The 26476-nt window shown below is 43.3% G+C and overlaps 1 protein-coding gene across 5 annotated transcripts in view; it reads left to right on the plus strand.

Annotated features, from left to right (window-relative positions):
* Positions 1 to 26476, plus strand: part of SLC44A5 (solute carrier family 44 member 5) — a 282035-nt gene that overhangs the window by 38572 nt on the left and 216987 nt on the right. Inside the window, exons 3-4 of one of the 5 annotated variants that reach the window (XM_084755472.1) lie at positions 17280 to 17363; positions 17851 to 17946. The exons of 3 other annotated variants lie outside the window; for them this stretch is intronic. In XM_084755472.1, the coding sequence (XP_084611598.1) occupies positions 17351 to 17363; positions 17851 to 17946 (109 nt within the window). In that variant the 5' untranslated portion in view covers positions 17280 to 17350. The remainder of the gene's footprint in view (positions 1 to 17279; positions 17364 to 17850; positions 17947 to 26476) is intronic. One more of the 5 variants, XM_084755474.1, reaches the window with a different exon arrangement.

Here is a 26476-nt window from a genome sequence, read left to right on the forward strand (position 1 = left end):
GCCTTTCTTTTGCCAAGAAATTTACTAATAATAACCTCTGAAAGTATGCCATGAAATCCATGTATAATCACACATAATTGATTTATCCAGTTTTTTATACTACAAAGGACACATTATGATTCAGTAAATTTGGATCATGCAGAAAAAAAAGGTTTCAAATAAGAATGATCCGTGGAAATTGAGACTGACGTGTGTGTTGGAGGCCATAGCTAAGTAGCTCGCAGAGTATGGCTCTAGCCCAGAGATGCATATGTAGGCATCTTGGAGACAGTACTCTTTAATCAGAGGTAATTTCAGCCCTGTTAGAATTTGTACATCAAGGACAGTTAACTAAGAAGGAGCGCATAGCTTGTCAGCTTAATTTATATGTTGGTTACTGCAATGCATCATGCATACGACTTGGATTTCATTAGGAATGCAAGGAAAGATGTTACTTTGCTTGCTGATATCACTTCCTTCAGGAGCCTGTCAATCTGAATGGAATGGATATGAGTCTGTCTCTTGAGGCCATTATGTCTTGGGCATGAAAGAGTGGAGACCAGATCTACCGCAGACACAGTTTTTGTGCACAAAGAGAAACATAAAAGTTAACTTATAGAAAAACTGTTCTTAAAGCTGTTATGAGCATATTGTACCACTTACCTATTTTAAAGAGTCCAATTTAATTGCTCATTTAGGATAGTCATGGGATGGTGAAGCTATCAGCACCATATCATCTTATAATATTTTGTATGCCTTATGTAAAGAAAACCTTGCCTTAAAACAACAACAACAAAGTAAATATAGAGGTTAGAGAGGCTAAAAGCACTGGATGCTCTTGCAGAAGGCCAGGGGTCAGTTTCTAGCACCCATATGAACACTCATGACTACTGTAACTCCAGTTGTAGGTGATCCAGTGCCCTTTTCTGGCTCCCACAAGCATACCACACACAACACACACACACACACACACACACACACACACACACACACACACACACACACAGCACACACACACATACATGAAGTCAAAACACTCATACACATAATATAAAAGAGATACTTTATTCTGGAGCAACTTTGAGTGACTTAGGTTACCCCAAATTCCATTTCCAGTGCAGAAGCAGTTTCATGAGGGTTTTTATAGTTTTAAAAAGCAAATAAAGTCAGGCCGGGCAGTGGTGCCGCACGCCTTTAATCCCAGCACTCGGCAGGCAGAGGCAGGTGGATCCCTGTGAGTTCGAGGCCAGCCTGGTCTCCAATGCGAGTCCAGAATAGCCAAGGCTGCACAGAGAAATCCAGTCTCAAAAACAAAACAAAACAAAACAAAACAAAAAGCAAATAAAGTCATAAATCAAGGCAAGTTTAAAATTGATGGGCACAGCAGAAAGGCAGTTACACTGAGACTGGGGGAACTATTCCACAGGCCTGAGCTGCCACCTGATGACTTTCTTAGCTCTTGGCCTGGTGGAAGGTAGTGTTTTGCTAAGTCAATAGCTTCTAAGAGGTTTTATTGTCACAAGATGTGAGTTCAGATAGAGTTGGGGGCAAGGAATGGCTATTTCAGAAGGCTAGCGCTAGCCCAAGATAAAGTAAGTAACCTCTGGCCCAGCTCCTTATCTATCTATCTATCTATCTATCTATCTATCTATCTATCTATCTATCTATCTGCCTATTACAGGGTTTTTCTGTGTAAACTTGGCTGTCCTGGACTCACTTTGTAGAATAGGCTGACCTCGAACTCATAGAAATCTGCTGCCTTCTTCCCAGAGTGATGGAATTTCAGGCCTGCACCACCACACCTGACTCAGACTACTTTCATGTCATATATATGTAGCCATTTTATGCATATATATAACATCTAGAATTCATAAATGAGAGGTAATACATAGCACCTGACACTGATTTGCTTGCTATGACAGTCTCCAGATGCATCCGATTTGTTTGCAGCCGTCATAATTTCATTCTTTGTGGCTGAGTAGAGTTCCAGTGTGTGTGTATGTCACCTCTGTACCCACTCCTCTCCTGAAGGACAGTAACTTTCATAACTTAGTTATTGTAATAGGGCTAAAGTAAGCATTGCTATGCATGCATCTCTGTGATATGTTGACTCAGTCCTTTGAGTAAATAACACGTGTGACATTGCTGGGCCTCGTGGCAGTTCTATTTAAGGTCTTTGAGGGGATTCCATATTGATTTCCACAGTAGCTGTGGCAGTGTGTAAGCATTCTTTTGTCTACGTCCTATCCTGACTGTTTGTTTTCTTAATAACTACAACTCACACAAGTGAGAATCTCAATGCAGTTTTGAATTCATTATTCTTTGATGGTGAGTGAGGTTGAACTTTAAAGATATGTTTATGTTTATTGAAGATTTTTATTTCATTTTTTGCAAACCATCTGCTCTTTTCTTTAGCCTATTTACTGACCAGGTTGTTTGATTGTTTATTATTTAGATTTTTAGTTCTTTGTGTAATCTAGTATTGCTCACCCATCGCAGGAGTAGTTAGCAGAGACTTTCTGCTGTTCGGTAAACTGTCTCTTTGCTCAGTCAGTTCCCTTGCTGGGTATAGACTTTTTATTGCATGGAATGCCTTTTGTCGATTGTGTCATTGTCTGGAGTGACTGGAGGGTGTCCAGAGCATCCTCTCCTCCACCTGCATCTTCAGGTGCTCGTCCCAAGGCCTCCTCAGCAGTTTCGGGATTTTGGGTTTTACCTTAAGGTTTTGGTGCATTTGGAAGTGACTTATTCACGAAAGTATGAAAGGGGTCTACTTTCATTCTTCTGATGTAGATAGAGACTTTTTCAAGCACTATTTACTGGAGAATATTTCTCCAAAGTGTTTCTTTAGCATCTACTCTAAAAGCATGTGTGTTTGCATTTTAGCCTTCATTTCAATTTCATTGTTAAGATGTCTATTTTATACCAGGCTGTTTTTGTTTTTGTTTTATGGCTCTGTATTATAACTTGGAATCTGGTACAGTGATATCTTGAGCATTTAAATTAAGATTTACACTTTTACTATTTTAAATTCTCTCTCTTCTCTCTCTCTCTCTCTCTCTCTCTCTCTCTCTCTGCATGCGATTGTGTCTGTACATGGTGTAAACATACAAGTGTAGGTGCTTGTGGAAGCCAAAGGCATCTGACCCTGCTAGAGCTGTCAGTCTTCTTTCATGGGTGCTGGGAATTAAACAAGAGCAGCCATGTGGGTTCTGGGAACTGAATTTGGGTCTTCTGTAAGAGCAGCAAGTGCTCTTCAACATTAAGGCATCTTTCCAGACCTGGGAATGTCACTTTTTATAGCATGTCCTGGTGATTCATGAATTTCATTGGTGTCTGCTGTAATGTCTCTGATTTTATTGATTAGGGCATTTCCTTCTTCCCTCCTCTCAGTTAGACTATCCAAGGGTTGACCAGTGTTCAGTGAACAATGTTCACAACTGTAACATCCTCCTAATGCATTGTCCCCTTAATCAATATGAAGAGACCTTCCCCATCTGGCCAATTTTGGCTTGATATCTGGTTTGCCAGGTATTAGAGCAGACAAATCTACTTGCTTTCCAGTTCCATTTATCCTGATCGCTTTTTTTCCAGCCTCTCACTCTAAGATTGTGTCTGTGTTTGTTGGGGAGGTGTTTTACTGAAGGCAGCAAACTGATGGAGCTGCTTTTAAAAATCCAACTTGCTAGTCTGTATCTCTTGAGTGGTGAACTAGAACCAGACACATCCAAAGTTATTCCTAATAGGCGTGTGTTAAATTCTGTAATATTGTAATGGTTGGTGTTTTTCCTCTCACTCGTTTTAAGGCTCTTCTAACACAACCTGCTCTTTAGCGCAGCACCTTTAGCGCAGCATCATGCACATGTTCAACTTTCTCTTACATGCAGAGGGTCCCTTCAAATATCTTCTGCAGTTCTGCCCTAGTGGTCATGAATTCCTTTAGTTTGTGGTTACCATGGAAAGTTCTTAACTGTCCTTAAGTTATGATGGGTTGTTTGGCTGGGTACAATGGTATGGATTGGCAGCTATTGTGCTTCAGAGTCTAAAATTATATTGGTTCATGCTATCCTTATTTTAAGGTTTCTGTTGAGAACTCTGGTGTAATTCTAATAGTTGACTTTTTTGGGGGGAGGGGCACAGGGTTTCTCTATGTAGCCTTGACTGTCTTGGACTTGCTTTGTAGACCAGGCTCAGCTTGAACTTACAGCAATCTGCCTGTCTCTGCCTCCCAAGTGCTGGGATTACAGGCCTGTGCCACCGCTGCCCGGCGATGGTTTGCTTTTTGTATGTGGCTTAGTGCCGCTCTCTAATGGCTTTCAAACCTTTTCACTGCTCGCTCTTCTTAGTGTTTTAACTATAGCACGGCATAGGGAGGCTCTTTTCTGGATTTGCCTGGTGTTCTAAATGCCTCCTAGATCAGAGCAGTCATCTCTTTCCCTATATTTGGGGACTCATTTGATTTTATTGAATATAATTTATGTCTTCAGTGCAAAGTTCCTCCTTGTTGTGTGTCAAACGTTTTCCTGGGAAGATGCCACAAACGTTTACCCACCCAGGCATGGGAGCCCATGGCAGACCAAAGTACAGATACCACCAAAGTCCAACTTGATGGATCAATGAATTTTATTGGAGTTACTCACAGGAATATGCGTTGGCAGTTACTTAACCTTAACCCTTGATTCAAAGACAGCTGCATCACCAGAGTCTATCCCAGCACGAGTGACAGCTCACAAAAGCTGTGAACCTGGAGCCCACTGCACAGCCTGCAGGCAGCTTAGCGGGGCCTTTCCAAGTGACTCAGTTGGTCTAAACCTCTTCAAGGTATCTCAGCTGGTTTCTGCTCTTTGCCAGGCACAGTCTTCTGTGCACCGTGGCTTGTCTGACTCTGCAGCTTGGGTGGTTTGAGAGTTCTTTCTGTAGCTTGCCTCTCAGAGAGTGAGTCTCAGCAGCTAACTTATTTACTGTGGGGATGAGGGAGCCTAAAGAATCTGGTCAGTTTCAGGGACTTCCTGAAGTTCTTTTGATTTGTTTACCCCCCCGCTTAAGGAGCTTCCCCGACACCAAATGTTTCAATCTTGGAGGAAACTGTTAAGCAATGCATTCCTTCTGTTACGTCTGTGACTTGTATATTTGATCTTTTAGTGGCGTCCTGTAGAGATCATCTGTCTGCTCATACTTTCATCTTTGTTACTGTCTGAATATTCTTATCCATCTGTCTTGTTCTCTGTCCCTGATGCTCAGTCTTCTGCTTGAGCTGTTCTATGGGCAGGACTTTCTAGGGAGTGTTTTGCTTGACTTAGTGAGCTTCTCATTTCTAGAATTTCAATTTGATTTTTTTCAGTATTTTTAAAATCTTTTATTGAATTATTCTTTTATATTCTTCATTGACTTTCTTATTTTATTCAGCTGTTTATTTGTCTACTTGTGGTCATCTCACAGTTAGGAGTTGATTTCTATCTTGTTTGGTTTCATTAAACCTTCTTATCCTTCATGCTTTTGAGTTCTTTGGCATTTCATGTGATTGTTTTCATTGGAATTTGCTGCTATGGAGTTGTCTCTTATCTGGATTCTTTTAATGTTTTTATTTTTATTTTTATTTTTTTATCTGTGCTTGGACTTGTGCATTTGGGATACTTTCATTCGTTTAATTTTGAAATGATTGTATTACTTATGTATATATGTGACACTCTCTCTCTCTCTCTCTCTCTCTCTCTCTCTCTCTCTCTCTCTCTCTCTGTGCGTGTGTGTGTGTGTATCATATGTGAACTGAGGCCAGAAGAGGGCACTGGATCGCTGTATCTTGAGGTGGCCATGAGCCACCTGACATGGGTATTGAACCTGTGTCCTTTGTGAGAGTATTGAATGCTCCTAACGACTGAGCATCGCTCCAGAAAATACTTTAATTCTTTTAAAATCATATATTCCTTTTCACTTGAAATATCTGCAATATTTAATGTGACTAGATTGCAGCAAGTTCAGATGTGTAGTTCAGTAACTAAGCATTCAGCCCTCATCGGAAGGTAAAAGGTCCAAGCCCACTTCCGGGTTTGAAGATTCACCAAACCCCACCAATTCCTGAGCCTGAAATCCCACCAGTCTCCCTGGGTTTGCCTTGAAATCCTACCAATCCCTGGCCTGGACATCTTCACCCTGGAAATTTCCTCCCCCAAGAAACCCTGCATGCTGCACAGGACTCAGTTGCTTCTCACCCTAGCAGAGGCAGCCACCCTCTTGGGGTTTTTCTTCCCTCCCAATAAATCTTATGTATGAGGTTTGTTGCGTGGTGTGACTTTGTGGCATTCCTTGCCTCCCTCAGCGCTGCAGCACTTACACCCCCGCTCAGGGAGCCAGGCTGCAGCCCCTGAGTCGCTCAAAGTAGAGCATTGTCTGCAGACACTGCCACAGTGTGGAGTAGAAGATTTAACTGAAGACATTTTAATATAGGCACAGGGATTGAGAGGGAAAGAATTGCTCAAAACCACGTTGGGCATACCTAGGTGTGCTTATGGTTTTCTTGGGGAGCAGAAATCACCCACACTTTTATTGCTAAAGAAGAAACAGAAAGAAAAAGTGGAACTAAACCTGAAGGGGCAGTTGAGACGTCACTCACGTGCGCTGACTAGAACAGTTGTCACCTTCCTTCACTCACGGTCTGCACACGCTCTGAGGGCAGCGTTTACGGTTTAGTCTACTACTGACCCTAGCATAGTGTGTGACCCGGGCAGACACTCTGGGTTTGGCTATTATTTACCCATGATCTGTGAGAATATACTAATATATAGCTGAGTTCTAGTCATTTAAACTGTCTTTAATTTTTAATTTATATTTAGCTATTTGTGTGTATGTATGTGTGTGTGTGTATGTGTGCATGCGCACGCGCGTGTATGCATCTGTGTCATGCTGGAGGTCAGAGAACACCCTGTGGGAGTCAGTCATACCCTCCCACTTTGTGGGACTTGATGATTGAACACAGGTCATCAAGTTCAGTGGCAAGTGACTTTACCCACTGAACCATTTTGTTGGCCCAAGTTTTAGCAATCTAGATTGAAAAAAGGATTCATAGCATTTTTACTCACTGATCAAATATTTATATTAATATGTTAAACAAATACTAATAACCTAGCAGTTTTATATTATTTTACATGCAGCAAAATGCTTTTCCTATTTGCTGGATTCCTAAGTAAGCAGTGCACATTCTAAGTGGCCAGTACTGGGTCTCAGGTTGTGTACATAAAAGGGTAATGTGCGCCACCTGACCTCATTGCTGCAAACGGCTGGGATGAAGGTACTTTGGAAATACTAAAGCCTTCAAAATATGGGTCACAGCCTCTTTCCTGTTGAAATCTTAATTTTCTTCAAGGTGATATGCTGGCTGCGTGTGCCCTGTTAACTTGCAGACTGGGAGCGTTATTCTAGCAGAAAACCAGAGCAATCTCACTACGAGACATCCAGGAACTGGTGCTGTTTGCAGAGCCACAGGAGAGGCAAGCTGGTGCATCATGAGGAATGAAGCTAGGCTGCGAGGCCCCACTCCCACCTGCTCACTCTCTCCTGTCTGCCTTCCGGGTGCGCTTCTCTTCCAAGGGATAGGAAAACCTTTCCTGACACGCAAGCACACCCTCTCCCTCTTCTCTGTCCCCTTCTCTCTGTTCTCTCCCTTCCTGTCCCCTCCTATCCTCTTTCCTCTCTTTCCTCTTAAACTCCCACTTATGAATCTATAATTAACATTTCTTTGAAAAAAGAAAACAAATAAAAGACTAGAAATCAACATGTCACTGACACCATCTCTATCTACTGACCCACTCGCTACCATGATATTCAAATTTTGGCAAACCCAGAATTTTTTTCCTCTGGAAAACACATGAAATTTATTCGAAAATATAATGAAAAATTTCTGAAAGCCGCGTTTTTCACTCATAGCTTGGCAATGTTCATTTGCAGGCTGTCAACTATATGTCAACTGTGGAGATATTGAAATAGAGTTTTCAGAAATCTTGATTCTTTAAGCTTTTATTAACAAAAGTGAAAGGGACTGGGGAGTTGTTGTTTACAAGTATTACATACCCACAACTATGGGATGGGCATGGTAGAAACTTTCTTTCAAGCTTGTAGTGACCACTGAAGGTGTCATCACTTCTCAGAGTCACAGAAAGTCAACACGGACAGATCTGCTGAGTTCGTCTCTGCGAGCAAAGCTTTCAGGGCAGTAAGAGTTAAAGAGTGAAATAATGAACAAAGAAGCCATCAAGGAAATTTAATAAGGTCTAACTTTGTACATGTAAGTATTCCATGTTTTAACCAGTTGGTTGATGTATTCTCTCATTCATCTGTGATGGTGTTAAGGGTGACTCACAAAATACCCACCCAGAATCTTGTTCTTAACCTGTAAAAGGCAAGCCTTTTGTCATCTTGCCTTGAAGTTGAATTGTAAATGTTTTTATGTAGTTGATGACTTATTTCCATTTTTTAAAATTGTAAACTCTGGCTCATTTATGAGGTTTGTGAGCAAAGTGTCGAGCTCACACACGTATTTGCAGCCTTCAGCATTAGCGTCAGCTGCGCATGCTCAGGGCCATGAGCTAAGGATGTGGCACAGGCTACTCAAGATGTGGAGACCCAAAAAGACATTGCAGGGTGGGCTGCGGAGACACAGGAAGTGGCCAGAGAGACACAGACATGGAGGGAGGCTACATTGACAACCACAGGCCATGAGTAGGCTGCCCCACAGCATGTAGAAAGACACTTTAAATATCGTTTTAATAGGCATTAACACCTTTTCTGAGGGCTTCCTGAGGGACAGACCCAGAAGATAGCTAATCACACAAGGCGATCACTGAAAAGAAAAGCATCGTGAAGGGGACTCTTTGGAGTCTGGAGAAGGACTAGGAAGAGATTAGGACAGAGCACAAGGAACATTCTAGAACACTTCATTCATTTGGAAAATTTCCATAGTTGGTGTTATAGCATTGCCAGCTTGACATACCCTGATAGCACCTGCGGAGGATGTCTCAGTGGTAGATTGTCCACCTTGGGTTGGCCTTGGGGTGAATGTTTGTGGGGTGATTGTCTTAATTCCTGTGAGAAGACAGCCCACTGTGGGCAGTTCCATTCCTTGTGCAGTAGCTCTGGGGCTGTGTAGAGTGGAGACATCCAGCTGAGCACGAGCGAGTGAGAGCGTGTGTGCTCGTTTCCCTCCATGTTTGACTGGGGATGGGGTGCTTGAAATTCCTACCTTGTTTGCTACTTGTATTGTCCTTGGTTAGTACTTTGATGTACCCAATGGGCAGGACATTCTTCACAGTTGTGTGGAGAGCAGGGACTAACTCTTACATGAACTCTGGTGCTCCATATCTGACCACCTCCCCTTAGTGGGAGGCCTGGTGGCACTCAAAGAAAGAATAAGCAGGCTACCAAGATGAGACTTGATAGCCTATGACCATATAGTGGGGGAGGAGGTTCCCTTGGTCTTAGACCTAGGGGAAGGAAATAGGGGGAAAGCGGGAGGGAGGGAGGAACAGGAGCATACAAGTGATGGGATAACAATTGAGTTATAATCTGAATAAATTAATAAAACTAAAATTAGAGAAAAAGAAAAAACAAATTCCAGCCTTGACTTGCCTGCTATGGTGGATGATAGCCTGGAGCTGTAAGATGAGAGAACCCCCTTTCCCTCCCGAGTTGCTTTTGCCAGAGTATTTTATCACAGCAACAGAAATGACACTAAAACATGTGGTTTAAGAAAACAAAAAGAAGCATTAACCTAGACTCTAAAATATTCCACAAGCTTTATTGTGCGTTCACCATTTAATATTCACCGTAACTCTGGGAAATGGTGTATGGTCAATTCTAAAGGATGGATTGAAGTCTGACATCACAGTGTGTGCTGCTCCTCAGGCGACATCTTTGCTCAGCCCCAGAAACTGGGTTACTGTGGTCACGGAGAGGTTAACAGGCCCATGCAAATTGATTCTTTCTAACTAAATTTACAGGAGTCTGATTATGGACCAGAGCATCCCTTTGCAGACTGTATGGGGAAATTAACTGCCAAGTAGACTACAATGCTCCTGTCAGCTTGTCAGCACGTTCTATCCCTCATGGGCGAGAAAGCTTGGGGGAAATAAAGGATTAGGGGCTGCAGGATGCTAAGGGGGCAGAGAATTAGAGGGAAGTGAGTCTCATGCTTTTAATAAGGACACTGCAATGCTGTGCCGGAGCCCAGCGTGCTGCCCCGCAGTGGGTCTGTGCTTGCCTGCTACTCTCTTACTACAATCCGGATTGCGGTAGTTGTGAGCACATTTCGGGGGGCCAGAAGCCTTGTACAAAACTATTTTTTTTGGAGTGGTCTGAGCATCTGAAAGTGCTCCCAAAAAGGGACAGAGATGCTACCTATGGCATAACCACAGTGACAGGGCGATGTTTATAGCAGAGCATGGCAACACCGCACCGCTGGGGCATTTACTGTGTTTGAGGAATTAGTAAAGAGACTCGATATTCTAAGAGCATATATAGGGGGAGGAGGTCTCCCTCAATCACAGACATAGGGGAGGGGAGAAGAGGGAAGTGGGAGGGAGGGAGGAATAGGAGGAAACAAGGGAAGGGCTAACAATTGAGATGTAATATGAATAAATTAAGAAAAAAAGAATATAACATGCTTTTCTGAATTTTGTCTCTACAACCACCCTTAACACTTCTTTTGTAGCTGGTAAACATAAATGCATATCAATTAAAATAATATATGCCTACAAATTTCTTAACAGAGAGCTAGCTAGATGGGGCGCAAGCCTCTTAGGGTGAGTGTGTACATATTTGTACATTTTATTTCTTCTTGAAATTTATTCTTTCTCCAGTTGGGAGTGTCTGAGTAATGATCCATCTCTTGCTTTGCTTCCTGTGCCTTCTGTTTGTGACACCAGCACTTCTCAGATGCACGGTGGATCTTCCCCCCCCCCCCTTCGTCTTTCTTGTCTATGCTAGTCCAGCTGTGGACTCTCCCTTCTTGACCTAGGCAGTCTGCCTTCCCCACTGATCAGTCCCTTGTCCTGAGGACAATGTTTATATTGCTGCAATATTTGCTTAATATAAGTCTGATTATATTAACCCTTTAAGAAGTACACACAAGTGTCTGTTGGTGCATGCACAGCTTGCAGCCGTCCCAGCCTACAATTGCAGCATGTTCTCATGATCTCCAAAAGACACCCTCATTCACTTAGGCCAGCTTCATCATCCTAGTGATCATCTGGAAACCAGTGAATTGTTTTCTGCCTCTATAATCCATCTCTTCTGGAAATGCAGTGGAGATGGAACCACATGCTCATGGCCTCTGGTGTGGAGCTGGAATCACATGCTCACGGCCTTCTGCGTCTGACGGCCTTCGCTCAGCAGAATGCTTCCCCTCACAAGGCAGTGGTGTGATTGCTGCGTTCCTCTTCATGGCCAAATGTATCTGTCATGTGGCTTGGCCGTGTCTGGATTATCTGTTCATCAGCTGAAAGATATCTGCATTGGCCGTCGTGACTAATGAGGCCATGAACATTGGTGCCCACTCGTTTGGACGGTGACAGGAATGTTAATTGTAGTCCTTTTACTGTGCAGGTAGGAGGGGAAAGATGTGAATCTGAGGAGCTAGGCAGGGCCCGACCAGCCTCTAGTTTCCAGATCACCGACTTGATGTTTGCATTTTTACTTGAAATGTGTCTTCCTCTTCTGTGTGACCTGCTGCTGTGCTCAAATAATGCCGTATCTCCTTGTTTCAGTGTCTTCATTTGCAAGGTGACATCACTGAGCTGTGTGTAGTCACCAAGATCTTTTCTTGCTCTGAAAATCTGTGACCCATAAAGCCGTAGTTTCCAAGTATGTTTTGCTCTGTGCGATTGGTGCTGGCCACTTCTTGATCTCACTGGAGAATGGTTTCGTGAAGTGGGAGTTTTATTAGCCCTCTTTAGATGGAAGGACACTTTCTACTTGCTTGTTTGGCTCTGAAAAACTGTGTATTTGGGCCCTGTAACTAAAAATAGAACTTCAGAAATTAGTGCATTAGAAATAATTTCAATAATATTAGTAGAAAACATTCTAATTTATTTTAGCATAGTGGTTGCTTAATAGAAAAACACAAATCTCTAAATTTCAGGAAGCTAGCAAAGCTTCTTTTCAATAAAATTATGAGGTCAGCCATTCACCAAGGATTTTGAATCTTGAACATAAAATTGAACTAGTGGCATGTGAAGAAATTAGCCCTCAAGTTATTGAATTAATCTATGTTTTCCTTATCCTTTAAGACAGTATGAAACAACAAAAATGAGAGGCTCTGAGCTGGATACCTTTATGTCAGCTTGACACAAGCTAAAGTCATCTGAAAGGAGAGGCATCACCTGAAAAAATGCCTCAATAAGATCAGGCTATAGGCAAACCTGAAGGGCATTTTCTTAATTAGTGGTTGATGTGTGAAGGCCCAGCCCATTGTGGGTGGTTCCTTCCTTGGCCTGGCTTCTATAAGAAAGCAAGCTGAGCAGCCCTGAGGAGCAAGGCAGTAAGCAACACTCCTTCGTGGCCTCTGCATCATGCCTCTGCATCACTTCCTGTTTCTTGGTTCCTGTTCTTCTTGAGTTCCTGTCCTGACTTTGATGATGAACAGTGACATGTAAGCATAAGTCAAACAAACTCTTTCCTCATCAAGTTGCTTTAGTTTATGGTGTTTCATTACAGCAATAGGAACCCAGCTAAGAGATTCTTAGCGGGCACCAGTTTTCAGGAGTGGGTAGCAAGCACTGCAATAAGACAGGTCTGCTTCTAGGTTATTGTTAGAATTTTGAAGCAAGAGTAAGGAGTTCCTATCAAAGATTTGTGAAGTAGAAAATGATTCAGTTGGGCAGTAGGACATGTGAGCACTGCAGTTCCTACCATTGAAATGCAAAACTGAAGAAAATGTGATGATGTTAAAAATAGTTTTAAATATTTTTTTAAACAAAGTCTTGAATGTGGACATATAAAGAATAAAGTCATCAGCTGAGGGGAACTTTCAGGAAATGAGCAGTGTGTGGAGCAGTGAGTGTAGATGCAACATGGAAGGTTGACCGTCTCCATTTTGGAACTGTTGATCTAGAGCAATCAGCTGATACTAGACTTAAATACCAAAATATTTACATGTTATCAAAGTACATACTAAAGCTTGCTTATTAAAAAGTGAAAAAATGGTAACTTTACAGTGGGGAAAGCTGACCAGAGTCACCTTGTGGTGGGGTAACTTGAGATTTCTGATGTCAAGAGCTGAGAAACATTTAATATTATTTATTCAGTGTCCTCCTAAAAAACATTGTTTGAATATAATTGAGTAGAGATATAAAGCCAAAGGGAACATTCTTCAAAATAACTACTTGGCTCCTTTGAAATTTTCAGTGTTGTTAAAAATGAAGTATGAAAGATTGTTCCAGATGCAGGGGATGAAGATGGCATGACAACCACATGCGGTGTGTAAGCTTAGATTGAGGTCAGAGGAAATCTGACAAAGGACTTTATTGGAACTACTACAGACACATGAACACAGACTGCGCTAGATATGTGGGTTAGACAGATGTCCTGTTTTATATTTGAGAATGCCTTTGTTCTTAGGAAACAGTATATGTGGGTAAACACGATTCTGGAACTAGTTCTGAAATAGCTCAAATGTGTTTTGTGATGTGTGGGTGCGTTTTTACTCATGTGTACATGTTAATGTGTTTAGCATGTGCTTGTGGGTTAGTGTAGTATGTTTATTAGTATTTGTATGTACATGTTAGTGTGCTGTACTTTAGTGTGGTAGTGTGTTACCATGCGCTTGGGTGCTCATGTTCATGTAGAAAGACAGAAATCACATGCATTGGAAGTGGTAGCCTCTGCTGAGTGTGACTGGCAGGCCTGCAGCAATGTGTTCTGTTCCTGTTCTGCCTGTTCTGTGCAGCTGTGAGAGAACACCACAGCTGGACCGTGTGCCCTGAGCTGAGACTTCCTGGCTAGCAATTCTGAAAGCTGTGGAGTCAAAGATGGAGGGTCTGTATCACCAGGCTTTTGTTGTATCTATAACACGCGGAAAGCACTGCGTGGAGGGGGATGAAAGGCTGGGACAGAGGGAGCAGATCGAGGGAGTCGGACTCAGCGTTTTTGTCAGGATCTTACTCTCAAAGTAACAGCATCATCCATTCATGAGGGTGGAACTGTGGCTTACCCACCTCTTAATCATGCAGAAAGGGCAATTAAATTAGAAAGACACAAAAATGTAAGTGACATCATCTTTCAAGTATCTTGAGGGTTTAAATTATTTCAACATAAAAACTGTTAGAAGATGTAAGCATCTGGGTGTGGTGGTGCACACATTTCATCCCAGCACTTTGGGAGGCAGAGGCAGGTGGATCGCTGTGTGTTTGAGGCCAGCCTGTTCTATAAAGTGAGTCCAGGACAGCAGCGTTGCTGGACAGAGAAACCCTGTTTTAAAAAAGCCAAAAAAAGAGAGAGAGAGAGAAAAAAAAAAAAAAAAAAAAAAAAAAAAGAAAGAAAGAAAGCTATAAGCCTGGTTGTTAATCTCCTGCCTGAGTCACTCATCACAACACACAAGGCATTCTGCAGTGCTGAAGCAAATTCACCACATTATCTGTCAGTGTGCTGTGTAACACAAAGTTCTGCTTGCTGTAACTCTCCCAGAATGTGGCACCCGTGCCACCGTGGTACCAAGTCAAGGGGGAAGGACTGTGGATTTAACTCACACACACATACACACAAAATAACACAAGGAGTCCTTCATGCTAAGAGAGCAGCAGCATCGGCAGCCACAACAACCTTTATTCAGTGTTCAAAGAGCCTTCTTAGCGGCAGCAAAACAGGAATGCCACTCGCAGGTGAAATCCCTCAAGAGGGGATTGCGGACAGGAGGAAAAGTCCCGAGGAGGGGAGGGGTGCGTTCTCAGAGCAGTAAACATGACTAGCTAACCAACGTGAACACAGACATGGAAGCTGCTAGAAACAGGACATGAAACAGCAAGACAGGCAGACAGCCCAGTCGGGCCTGGTTCCTACACCAGAATATTATACATTTTGTGAACAGTTCATCTCATGAACGTTAGCAGCGTTTAGTTGTACGTCGGGACGTTTACTAGTGCTAGGGAGAGGCTGACAGCTGGGAAAGAGCAAGTGCTGCAACAGGGTCATGTGACAAGGTAAACATGAAACCGAACAGCAGTGGCACAGTAGCTAAGACATTTGGGAGCAGTGCAGGAGAGAGGCAGGGTGGTAAGGTGGGGCCTCTCCTGCTAGTGGGGTAGACGGACGGAGCTTGGGGGTTAGAGGGCTCTGCAGTTGTTTTGTATCACAGAGGCATAACAGCCTTCCAATGGATAATAACAGAAAATACGTAAGGTGTAGTTTAATTACATAAACTCCAAAGACATTAGAATGGCATAGAGATAACATCAGAGCCTGTATGGCACAGACTGACCATTTGTTCTGATTGGTTATGACCTGGTGTCATCATTACAAATTTATTCATAATTATTGTGTGTGTGTATGTATTTATGGGCACGCGTATGCCAGGTCATTTCAGTGAAGGGCAAAGGACAAGGTTTAGGGGCAAGCTCTCTCCTTTTTCTATGGGCTGAAGGGACTGGGTGCAGGTTAGCAGGTGTGTGAAGTGGCTTTAATCACAGAATCGTCTCGTCAGCCCTTGTTAAAGTTTTGATCACATTTGAAGATGACACCAACCCCTTTTAAGAACAGGGATTCTGTGGCATCATACCGTTGAACACCTCATGTTGGCAGATCTCAGTGTGAGATCACTGAATGGCAGAATGCAGTCACATTTCCATAAAAACATCTTACAATTTTCAAATTGCTACTGAAAAGAAGTATTTTGTTTTTCTTTTAATTGCCATAATCAGTTTATACTGTTAGAATGATGGCAAACAGTCAAAGGCAAATATTAAACACAGTAGTCATCCGTAATTTTAAGGCTCAACACTCCTGATACGCTTGGTTTATACAGCTTGTAAGAACAAGTTCAGATGTGCAGGTGGGCAGAGGGGCTGCAAACAGCCACAGGAGAAGGAAGTAAAAATAGCAAGCACAAAGCGTTCACCTCCAAGAGCAGACAGAGTGGTAATTTAAGTGACAGGCCATTTCTGGCCTGTGGAATTAGATTCCATAATGTTATGATAACCCATGTTGGTGAGTGTTGGTGAATAACGAGCAACAGAACCCTTTAAAGTGTTTCGGTATCCAGTGGCATGGAAATAGTTAAGTGACACACGCATTCATGCCATTTGACATTACTTGAACACGATGACCTGTTTTGAAGATTTTATTTTCCATTATGGGTGTGTGTCTTTGTGTAGGTGTGTGCATGAGGGTGAAAGACAGAAAAGGGCATTAATCCTGAGCAGAAATGACAGGAGGTTGTGAGCCACCGGATATGGTGTTGGGAATTGAACTTGGGTCCTCTGCGAGAGTAGTGTTTGCTCGCAGCTGTTGGGCCCAGATGTTCTGAAGGATTTCACATGCTCTATTTATGCTGTCATGTTAAATGCACAAAGCAGCAAACAAGACATGGGCTTTCAGTTTTGTCAGAACACACGTGGACACTTCTGATAATCGTGGTTATGGAAGGTGCTAGAATGTTGGTTGAAAACAGATGAAAGACTATCAGACAGAAACTGTGGCACTCTTACAGCTTTTCGGAAATGTTGTCAGAATAGAAAGCTAAAAGGTACATGTAGAAAAAAGTGCTGAAAGGCTAAAGAACAAAAATTTCAGCACTGGTTCCATGACTTACATGCGTGAAAATATCATAAACCCACTATTTTATGTAATTAGTACATGGTAATTAAAAAAAAGCCTTCCTCACAAAATTGAAGCAAACATATACACCAGAAAGAAAACATGAGTCAGGTGAAAAGCAAATGCCAGCATTCCAGTGAATGTGCTAATCAGCGTGCAATCAAGACGTAAGGATCAGTGCCAATGCTAGACAAAGGGCACGTGTGGGTGGAAGGTAGAGAGAGCAGGAAGGTTAAGGGTGCTCTTCCCAGGTGCCAGCCTGCGGGCACGAGGGAGCTGGGCTGAGATCCGCCTCCTGACAGGGACAGGTCCAGCTCTGTGAGAAAAGATGTTGCTCCCGCAAAGATAGCCGATGTCTGCAGTATTTTCTTTGTTAATGCTCTGGGCTTTAGGAAACACACACAAGGTAGAGGAGGTGATGGGTACATTCCTAGGAGGTTGTTTTTTTGGTGAGTGAAAAGCACTGGCATCCGTAACCATGTTCATACTTGTTTTTTTTGTCACAGACGCCTTTCTAACCAACTCGACTTTGCGGTGATTCAGTTCAGGCCTTCTGAAGAGACAGCCTCTTGTCTTAATGAGTGACACAGGTAACCATCCACTCTAGTTAAGCCTCACTGTGTTAACTAGTGTTACCTACAGACAAGTGGACCCATGAGTATGCACCCAGTGTCCCTGGGAGTGTCCCTAAATGTCCTCACTGAGACTCTGTCTTTCCTACCTGACACTCCACGATGGGATGGGATGGGATGGGAGTGTCTTCCCTCCCAGTGGAACTGGGTGGTTTTTAGAGAGATAAGGAGCAGCTGTGAGGGCACTGAAGGCCGTTCCCCAGGTGGGCTGCATCCTCCTAAATCCAGCCCCTTCCCTACCGCCCCCAGGCCACGCCCCTCCCCAGGCTGCCAGTCAGAGCCGGGACTAGACTCTTCTATTTTCACACTTTGTTAGAAGATTCTCCTTTTAGCTGCTTTTCTCATGTTGCTGTGTGCTCCTCAGAGGCAGCCCATGCTTCGGAAGCTGTGTAGTGGGGAGCACATGGCTCTGACATTGCCCAGTTCAAATCATCTCTTTCCCCAGGATTAGACGCTAAGCCTCTTTGCAGGCACACATCAGACCTGTGCATCTTTACCCTCTTCAGACTTGGTTTTTGCGTGTTGAGATGCCACTCATCTGGTAAGAAAGTGAACACAACTTTCTCAGGGGCCAGAGCTATTCCTCCCTCAAGGGAGAGCCTTCTCTTGCTATGAAAACTCGAGTTTAAGTAGGAATGAAGGTGTAAAATGCTGAATGTGTAACCTAAAGTTGAGAGCAGCTTTGGTTTCTGAGGCTGAGCATATTAAAAATATTAAAAGGGTCATTAAAAACAGGATCTAAAGGTCTGTATAGCAGAATTATTAAAGAGCTGTTGTATGAATATACGCAAGTCTACACTTGAAGTGTGCTCAGCCCTTTCGGCAGGTGTTAGTGATTTACTTCTCATCCAGGCCACGCTCGCAGGGGATGCTGGGATAGGCCACATGCCCACCATGTGTGGATGCTGTTGGCTCTAAGTTAGCTGAACAACTTAGGGGACATTTTCAATGAATAGATGCAGTATTGTTAAACATGCTTGTTTTAGTATTTCGAAACTGTCTGATCACCTGTGGAAGGCTAGTAATCGTCTCCTAGTTTGCGGTGATGGTGACTGTCTGCTCACCCGTGGAAGGCTGGTAATCGTCTCCTAGTTTGCGGTGATGGTGACTGTCTGCTCACCCGTGGAAGGCTAGTAATCGTCTCCTAGGTTGCGAGGATGGTGACTGTCTCTGTGCATGGCGAGTATTCAACAAGTAAGTTTTCACTAGGATTTACACACTTTATACGTGGGTTACGAATGGCCAAGAGTACATTGTAGTTTAGACCAGCTTATGTGGCACCACTACTCTGTCTGGGGGCACGGCAAAGCCCCCATGCTCTCAGGGCATGGCTGTACTTGGGTGGTTCCCTAGCCTGTGGTGTGGTAGTGGTTTTTTTTTTTTTAACTTAACTTTCCTCTGCAAATATTATATAATGTAGCAGGCACAGAATAACTATCCTCTGTTGGAAACAAAAACCTTTTATTTTCATTGTAGCAGCTTAAAAAACAAAACAAAACCAAAAAAACCAACCCAATTTTAACTAATTACTGCTTCCATTGGCGTCTGCTGAATGTCAAGTAGTTTACAGGCCTTCTGGCTTTAAGCTGATATGCGATTTTTCTCTTTGGCATTTGAGAGTCATATTGCTTGGGATTGAGCCTTTGCTCAACCTACTTAATTTTATATTTCATATGGGTGCTGGGAATCAAACTTGGGACTTTGTATATCCTGAGAAATTGATTTTTTTCTTTTTACTGAATTCCCTTCATAGCTCTTTTTTTTTCTCTTTAAAATCCCCTTTTGCAGGGGCAGTTTTTATACATTCAGTGAAAAAAAAGCATGCTGACTAGAAATCTGTAGCAAAGTCTCCATATTATAACAAAGATCTCTCAACAAACACAAGGCTTTCACACTGAGTAGAGCATCACAGAGAAGCCAGTGTCACCTCCTGCACCTCCAATGTCAGCTGTGACCTGGGAGGCTATACTCACCCTGAAATAAGAGAAACTCATCAAAAACATTGACCAGGGATTTACACAGAATGGGCAGGAGGATGTGTGGGCAGAATAGAAAATCTAAGCAAATATCTTTATCTGCTGTGGTTTGAATGAGAGACGCTGCCATAGGCCTGGCTGTTTGAACTCCTGGTCACCAGATGGAAGATTTGTTTAGCAGGGTTATGGAGCCATTAGCACAGTGGTTCTCAACCTGCGGAAGTTGTATCCTGCACATCAGATCAGTTTACATCAGGATTCATAGCAGCAGTGAAATTATAGTTATGAAGTAGCAACAAAATAGTTTTATGGTCGGGAGTCAGTCACTCCAGCGTGAGGAGCTGTATTAAAGGGCTGCAGCATTAGGGAGGCTAGAGCTTCTGCTTTTCCAGATGGACCCTGGAGAAAAATGGAGCCAAGCCTTAAGGCTGTAGAGCCTGCTCCCACTTCTTGTTCACTCTTCACTGCCTGAGTGTGGTACAATGTGACCAGCCAGTTTCTTGCTCCTGTTTCCAGCCATGTCGGCTGCCAGGATGGATGCGGTGTACTCTCAAACTGTGGGTCCAAACACATTCTTCTTTAAGCTGCCTCCATCAGAGTGTGTCCTCATAGCAACAGAGAGGTAACCAAGACAGAATACCCATCCAATGTGGCTCTCACCATGTGAGAAAAAATTACAAGTGAAATTATGATATGGGAAAATTCTGTGTGAAGTGTATTATAGGGGCACGTTTAGGACCGTGATGCCATTGTAGATGATGGATAATGGTGACATTATGAATGTTTTTTGATTTTGTTGGGGGTGTAGTCTGTGTAAGAAATATACCTTGAGTACAGTCCTGGGAAGGTGTTCTGATGGAGCCTGGCCCCAGGATCTAGAGCAGGTCATTGTCTCTTGCTGCATCTCAGATTTCGTTCCTGTGACTGAGAAGAGGACATAGAAGGGAGCACAGACACATAGATCCAGGAGAGGACACAGAAGGGAGCACAGACACATAGATCCAGGAGAGGACACAGAAGGGAGCACAGACACATAGATCCAGGAGAGGACATAGAAGGGAGCACAGACACATAGATCCAGGAGAGGACACGGAAGGGAGCACAGACACATAGATCCAGGAGAGGACACAGAAGGGAGCACAGACACATAGATCCAGGAGAGGACACAGAAGGGAGCACAGACACATAGATCCAGGAGAGGGCATAGAAGGGAGCACAGACACATAGATCCAGGAGAGGGCATAGAAGGGAGCACAGACACATAGATCCAGGAGAGGACATAGAAGGGAGCACAGACACATAGATCCAGGAGAGGGCATAGAAGGGAGCACAGACACATAGATCCAGGAGAGGACACAGAAGGGAGCACAGACACATAGATCCAGGAGAGGACACAGAAGGGAGCACAGACACATAGATCCAGGAGAGGACACAGAAGGGAGCACAGACACATAGATCCAGGAGAGGGCATAGAAGGGAGCACAGACACATAGATCCAGGAGAGGACATAGAAGGGAGCACAGACACATAGATCCAGGAGAGGACATAGAAGGGAGCACAGACACATAGATCCAGGAGAGGACACAGAAGGGAGCACAGATACATAGATCCAGGAGAGGGCATAGAAGGGAGCACAGACACATAGATCCAGGAGAGGACACAGAAGGGAGCACAGACACATAGATCCAGGAGAGGGCATAGAAGGGAGCACAGACACATAGATCCAGGAGAGGACATAGAAGGGAGCACAGACACATAGATCCAGGAGAGGACATGGAAGGGAGCATCAATATAACATGCAGCCTCGGGGAGAAGAAAGAAATCGTAAAGTCAGATGTAACAAAGATGAGAGTTTGGCAAATTATTTAGCACCCAAGCTTGCTCCAGAGAAAAATAATAAATTTTGCTTAAATTGATGTGGATTTTATGTTTCTGAGGTTGTATGCTTGCAACAAAGCCAATAGATATTTAAATTGGGTTTTTAAGCTGGCAGTCTCCCACATTCACTTCAGCTAAATGTAAATGCCTCAATTCCCTCTTTATGTCTTCAGTAGACAGGAAGTCGTTATAGCACATCTTAAAAGTACACTGAGGATTTATTTGTAATAACATCTTAATTTTGCTAAGTGCTGTGTGCCTGCTTTTACTTTCCTGCTAGGAGATTGCTTGGAAAATGACATTTTTTTATAAAAGTTAAGAATTAACATCACAAGTAGTATTTCTGTAAGCAAGAAATGTCTCCCTGTAATCTACATTTATCTGTACATTTAAATCAACATTCTCCCCATCCCCTTGTGTTTATGTACCCCAGTAATCATGTATACACTAAAAAAATATGAGTGTTATACAAAATAGAAATTGACATGTTCAGGTGGACTCAATAAGGCTAAACTTCATTAAAATGAAACGCGATGACATCAATAATGAAGATAAAGACTAGAACACTTTCCACTCCAAGGCAGCTCATCAAGACCCATTTCTTTCGTCTCCTCCTTCCTATACTTCTTCTGTTTCTTTAGAATTGTATTTCTATTACATCTGACTTTGATTTTTAATCACACATGCCAACTCTGGCCTATTTCAGAACTTGCAGAGTTACCATAATTTTTCTTAGGTGACTGTTTCCTTGGCCTCCCAGGCCTCTTCATGCATATGTTAGCTACATCTTATGTTAATTATTTACATTTCTTTCTTTCCCATGGAATAGAATTATAAAAGAAAAATATTCTTCCTGTTCTTGTGTCCACAGGGACTAGAACAGTGTTTGAGTTTTCAGCACATTCAGAAAATGGCTAATGATTGAATTAAAAAAAAAAAAAGAAAGAAAGAAAGAAAGGTTGCATGAAACCAACCCTTAATTTCACCTCCCCTCTTTCCTTCCTCACTCTGCCTTCCTAACAGTCCATCCACAGGCCCACCTCCCACTGACGACTGGTAGTTACGTGCCTGTGGCTGTTCCTGACCAAAGGACTGTTCCTGTCTATCCTCACACGGAGTTAGCAGGCATTCCTCGCCATGTGTTTGCCAGGCTGTTCACGTTTTCTTCCTATATCATATAGTATGTTTTGATTGCAACACCAGGCACCACAGTCAGGTGCTGTTAGATGATGATGAGGAGACCAGTTTTGAAGCATGTATGTTTTCTGATAAATTAAGGTAGATAAGAGTCACGGAAGCAGTGCTACTATTCAACAGAAGAGAGATATGCCCCATGGTGGGACCTGTGAGAACAGAAAAGTAGCAGTTAGCTCCAACAGAAAGAAAGCTTTGTTATGGGATCAGTTTGCACCATTTGCTTCTGTGATTACAGTTAGATTCCATGTGGGATTGTGTACAGAAATAGCAGTTGCCTCCAATACACAATCCAAGGTCCAGTCACAACGGTAATGCATTGGCATGCTTAGCCTTACACCTTACGCAGCAGTATTTTCCTGTGTCTTCCTTTATAATCCAGGTTTGCCTCAAAACTATGACCCTTCTGCTCCTGCTAACAGAATACTAGCTTTATAAGAAGTGCCACTGCATCTGCCTTAAAAATACATTTTGACAGTTTTTTTTTTCAGTAGAAAAAGGTAATGGAGAAATAGAATTAATTTTTAATTTCTATTGTGGGCCAAGTGTTTTTATTGGGCAGTTTTCCTGCTCTTTTTTTCAATCCCCAGGTTATAGGAATTAAACTCTTACTATGATTATTGCAGAGTAAATTAAAAAGAAAAAAAAAAAACGAAAGAGATTTGGACTCAGACACGGAAACCAATTTGCCCATGGTCATAGAAGTAACCCTAAATCAAGTCTTTTGGCTCTTCAAATTATTCCACATCTACCATATTGGGAAGCAGAATGCAGCCAAAGAAGTTGAATTTTGTAATGAAAACAGTAGTATCTTAAAGGGCCTTTGGTGCTGTGAGTGGTGTCTCAGGTGCCTGCTAGAAGTATTTCTACTTGGTACCTGTCCTTCTCCCGCTGTGTGACATAGGACTCAGTCCTCTAAGCACAACAGCCTTTGGCCCAGCTGTGCTCACTTGCAAAAGGTCATCACAGCTAGCTTGTTGACTGTTGATACATTCTTAGAATAGGAGGGGCTAGAGAGGGTCACTGGACCCTTAAATGACTAATCGGCTGCTCCTTCTAACCACTGGAGTGCATTTCTGCCATACTGCATGTGTCCCCTAGATCTCAGAACCTACCAGGCCAGGAAAGGCTAATGGAGGGGACCCCATCTAGGTCATGTCAATGGGAAAGCCACCATCCATGCTGGGTGAAGACCTTCCGCTGAGGTTGCGTTGGCGTCACCCATGTTCCTGCCAACAACCCTTCATCCATGCTTTCTAAAGAAGCCCCATCAACTTACTGGTTCCAGGCCATGAACTCTGGTGGGATCACACTTCAGTTTGTGGGTGGGGCTTTAGAAGGAGGTGTAGATGTGTCTGTCCTCCAGGAGGGAGTTTCACAACAGCGCCTTGACTGAAAAGTGATTCAGTCCTGAGTTCTAAGCACTTGGCTAGGAAGTAAAGTGGTCCAGGTCCATCTTTTAGAATGAGTGACCTACTATCTGGAAACCATGACTGTTCTGTTAAAAGAGTCTATGCCCAGCATGGCTCTATTGGAGTCTGATTATAACTAGGTTTTCTTGTAGTTTTGGCTCGACCCATGGCAAAGCTTTGATACTCAGGCCGGAGAAATGAGAACTACTGCTGCCTTCTGAGTCAGGATGAATCTGTAGTAGGATATTTTGGGTCCACTGGGACTCTTGCTGCTCTTGTGGACGGTAGGATAGGCTTCTTGGAGCAGACCCCTGCCCTCGGCAGGCGGCCTCGGCATTCCTTTATGGCCTTGTAGCAGGTGCTTGAACAAAGGACGAGTGGGATTCACCCTTCTGGGAGGAAAGGTCTCCAGATAGGATGCACTGCTGGGACCTTGAGACACACGACCACAGCTGCTAAAATATATTAACTATGAAGTCACACACTGTCGCTGGTCACCACAGGGTCTGTGGTTAGAGCAGAAGTGGTGTCCAGCTGTGTGTAAGACAATATGCGGTCTCTTCCCATCAGACTATCAGCTTCAACTATCTTATGTCTAAGAACGAAAGGTGAAATTAAAAACATGACGGTAGACAGATGGCTGGTGAGGTGCAGGGCTCATGGTAGCCATGTGACTGTGATCTAGGTGATGTGGGAGTGGCTCTGGGAAAGCTATAATGCTAAAATGTGAGCATTCTTTTCTTTTCTTTTCTTTTTGTTTCTTTGTCTTAATTTTTATTTACTTGCTTAATTAATTCACTTTACATCCTGATTGCAACCCTCTCCTCCCGTCTCCCCCCCCCTTCTCCCCTCTCTTCCTCAAAGAAGGGGGAGGTCCCCATGGGTATCAACACTAAATTGTTGCAGAACTAGGTGCATCTTCTACCACTGAGGCCAGACAAAGTAGCCTAGTTAGGAGAATGGGATCCAAAGGCAGGCATCAGAGTCAGGGAGGACCCCCCACTCCAGTTGTTGGGGGATCCACATTAAGACCAGGCTGCCCATCTGCTACATGAGTGCAGTGGGTCTAGGCCCAGCCCATGCATGCACTTTGGTTGGTAGTTCAGTCTCAGAGCCCCTGAGGGCCCAGGTTGGTTGCCTCTGTGGGTTTTCTCATGGGGCCCCTCCAGTGGGCATCATATCCATGGCAATATGAGATAGTCTTCACTTACAGCTGCTTTCTACATCTCCCAAATGTGAATCTTTAAACCATTAAGTTTACTGATAAAGCCATGTTCAAAAGATTATTTTGTATGTATTAAATGAAGCTGCCTTTAAAACTACAAGCTGTGATGATGTGCTACTTCTGAGCCCAGTTCCTATTAATAGTGAAGTTTTCCCCCTTTCTCTCTAGAACAGTGGGGGTTATAATTGTCTGTTTTATTTATTTCCAGTCATGACACATTCTAGGTTTAGGTAAATAAACTGAACTGGAAAATAACATGCTGGCTAACCCTGTCTACCACTCTACTGAAAGCTGTCAATTTTCATTTCAATGTTTTATTCGTGAGCATCAGTATGAAGGCTGCTGGTCAGACCTCGGCTTCTCATGCCTTGATTGCTTTGGAGTGAGAATTTGAATTATGTATTTTAGAAATAGATTAAAGTCTAAGGGCAAGCCTTTTTGGGTACAAAGTCATGAGGCTGCTTCTGCCAGTGTGTGCATGCACGTGTGTACGTGCGTGTATGCACATCACTCACCATCAGTCTTCTTTGTTTTTAGAACCAAGGTGGTTATATTCTGCTAGACTGACAACTGGGTGTCCTCTTGTCTGCCAGGTCATGTCTTTGTGGAATGCTGAGCAGGGGCAGTGATTGGGAGGTGTCCTGCAGACCCAGTTGGCAGGAGGGATGGGACAGAAAGTCCTATCGGCCACCTGTGAATTTGGTATTCTCTGGGTTGACTAGATGTGCCTTTTCTTTCATTATTTTTTTTCCAGCTCTGGAAGTACTCTCCTTAAGGATGTTGGAAGTTTGAGTTCACAGGGAAAGTCTGAGCAGGTGTGAGTCAAGGCGTAAACTGTAAAATGTAAGCTGCCACATTTAGTTGATGAGAGCGGTGCGGATAATTAGCAGTGAGATCTCCTTACTGTTTCCTTTAGGGTCTGCTTCTCATGCAGTTCTTAGTGCGTGGAAGCCCCCACATCCTCCCACAAACTCCTCAGATAACACTTCTTCCTTCCACTGACGCCATGCCAGGATGTCAGAGCTAAGCTGTGCCTTGTACACTTGCTAACATTTATCTGGCCCTTCACCTAGTCAGCCCCTCTTTGGTGGTTCTGATGGCCTAGACCCTATGCTAAATACTTGGGATTTGGCTCTTAGCAAAACAAACAGAGAGCTTTTGCCTGATGGTGCCTGTATTCTAGTGGAAGGAGGCTGTAAACGAAGCAGTAAGTTAGGCGTGCATCTTGCTAGCAATAAAATGGCCAAGGAGAAAAAGAAAGCAGGAAAGGGGGCAGGGTGGGGCAGGGTGGGGCAGGGTGGGGCAGGACGAGTGGTAGAGGAGCATAGGAAGTTAATATTGAGCAAACTGAAACCCCGCCAGCCATGCTCTCTGCTAAAGAAGCAC

The sequence above is a fragment of the Acomys minous genome (assembly GCF_964271855.1).
Source record: "Acomys minous genome assembly, chromosome: 14".
Lineage (NCBI taxonomy): Eukaryota > Metazoa > Chordata > Mammalia > Rodentia > Muridae > Acomys > Acomys minous.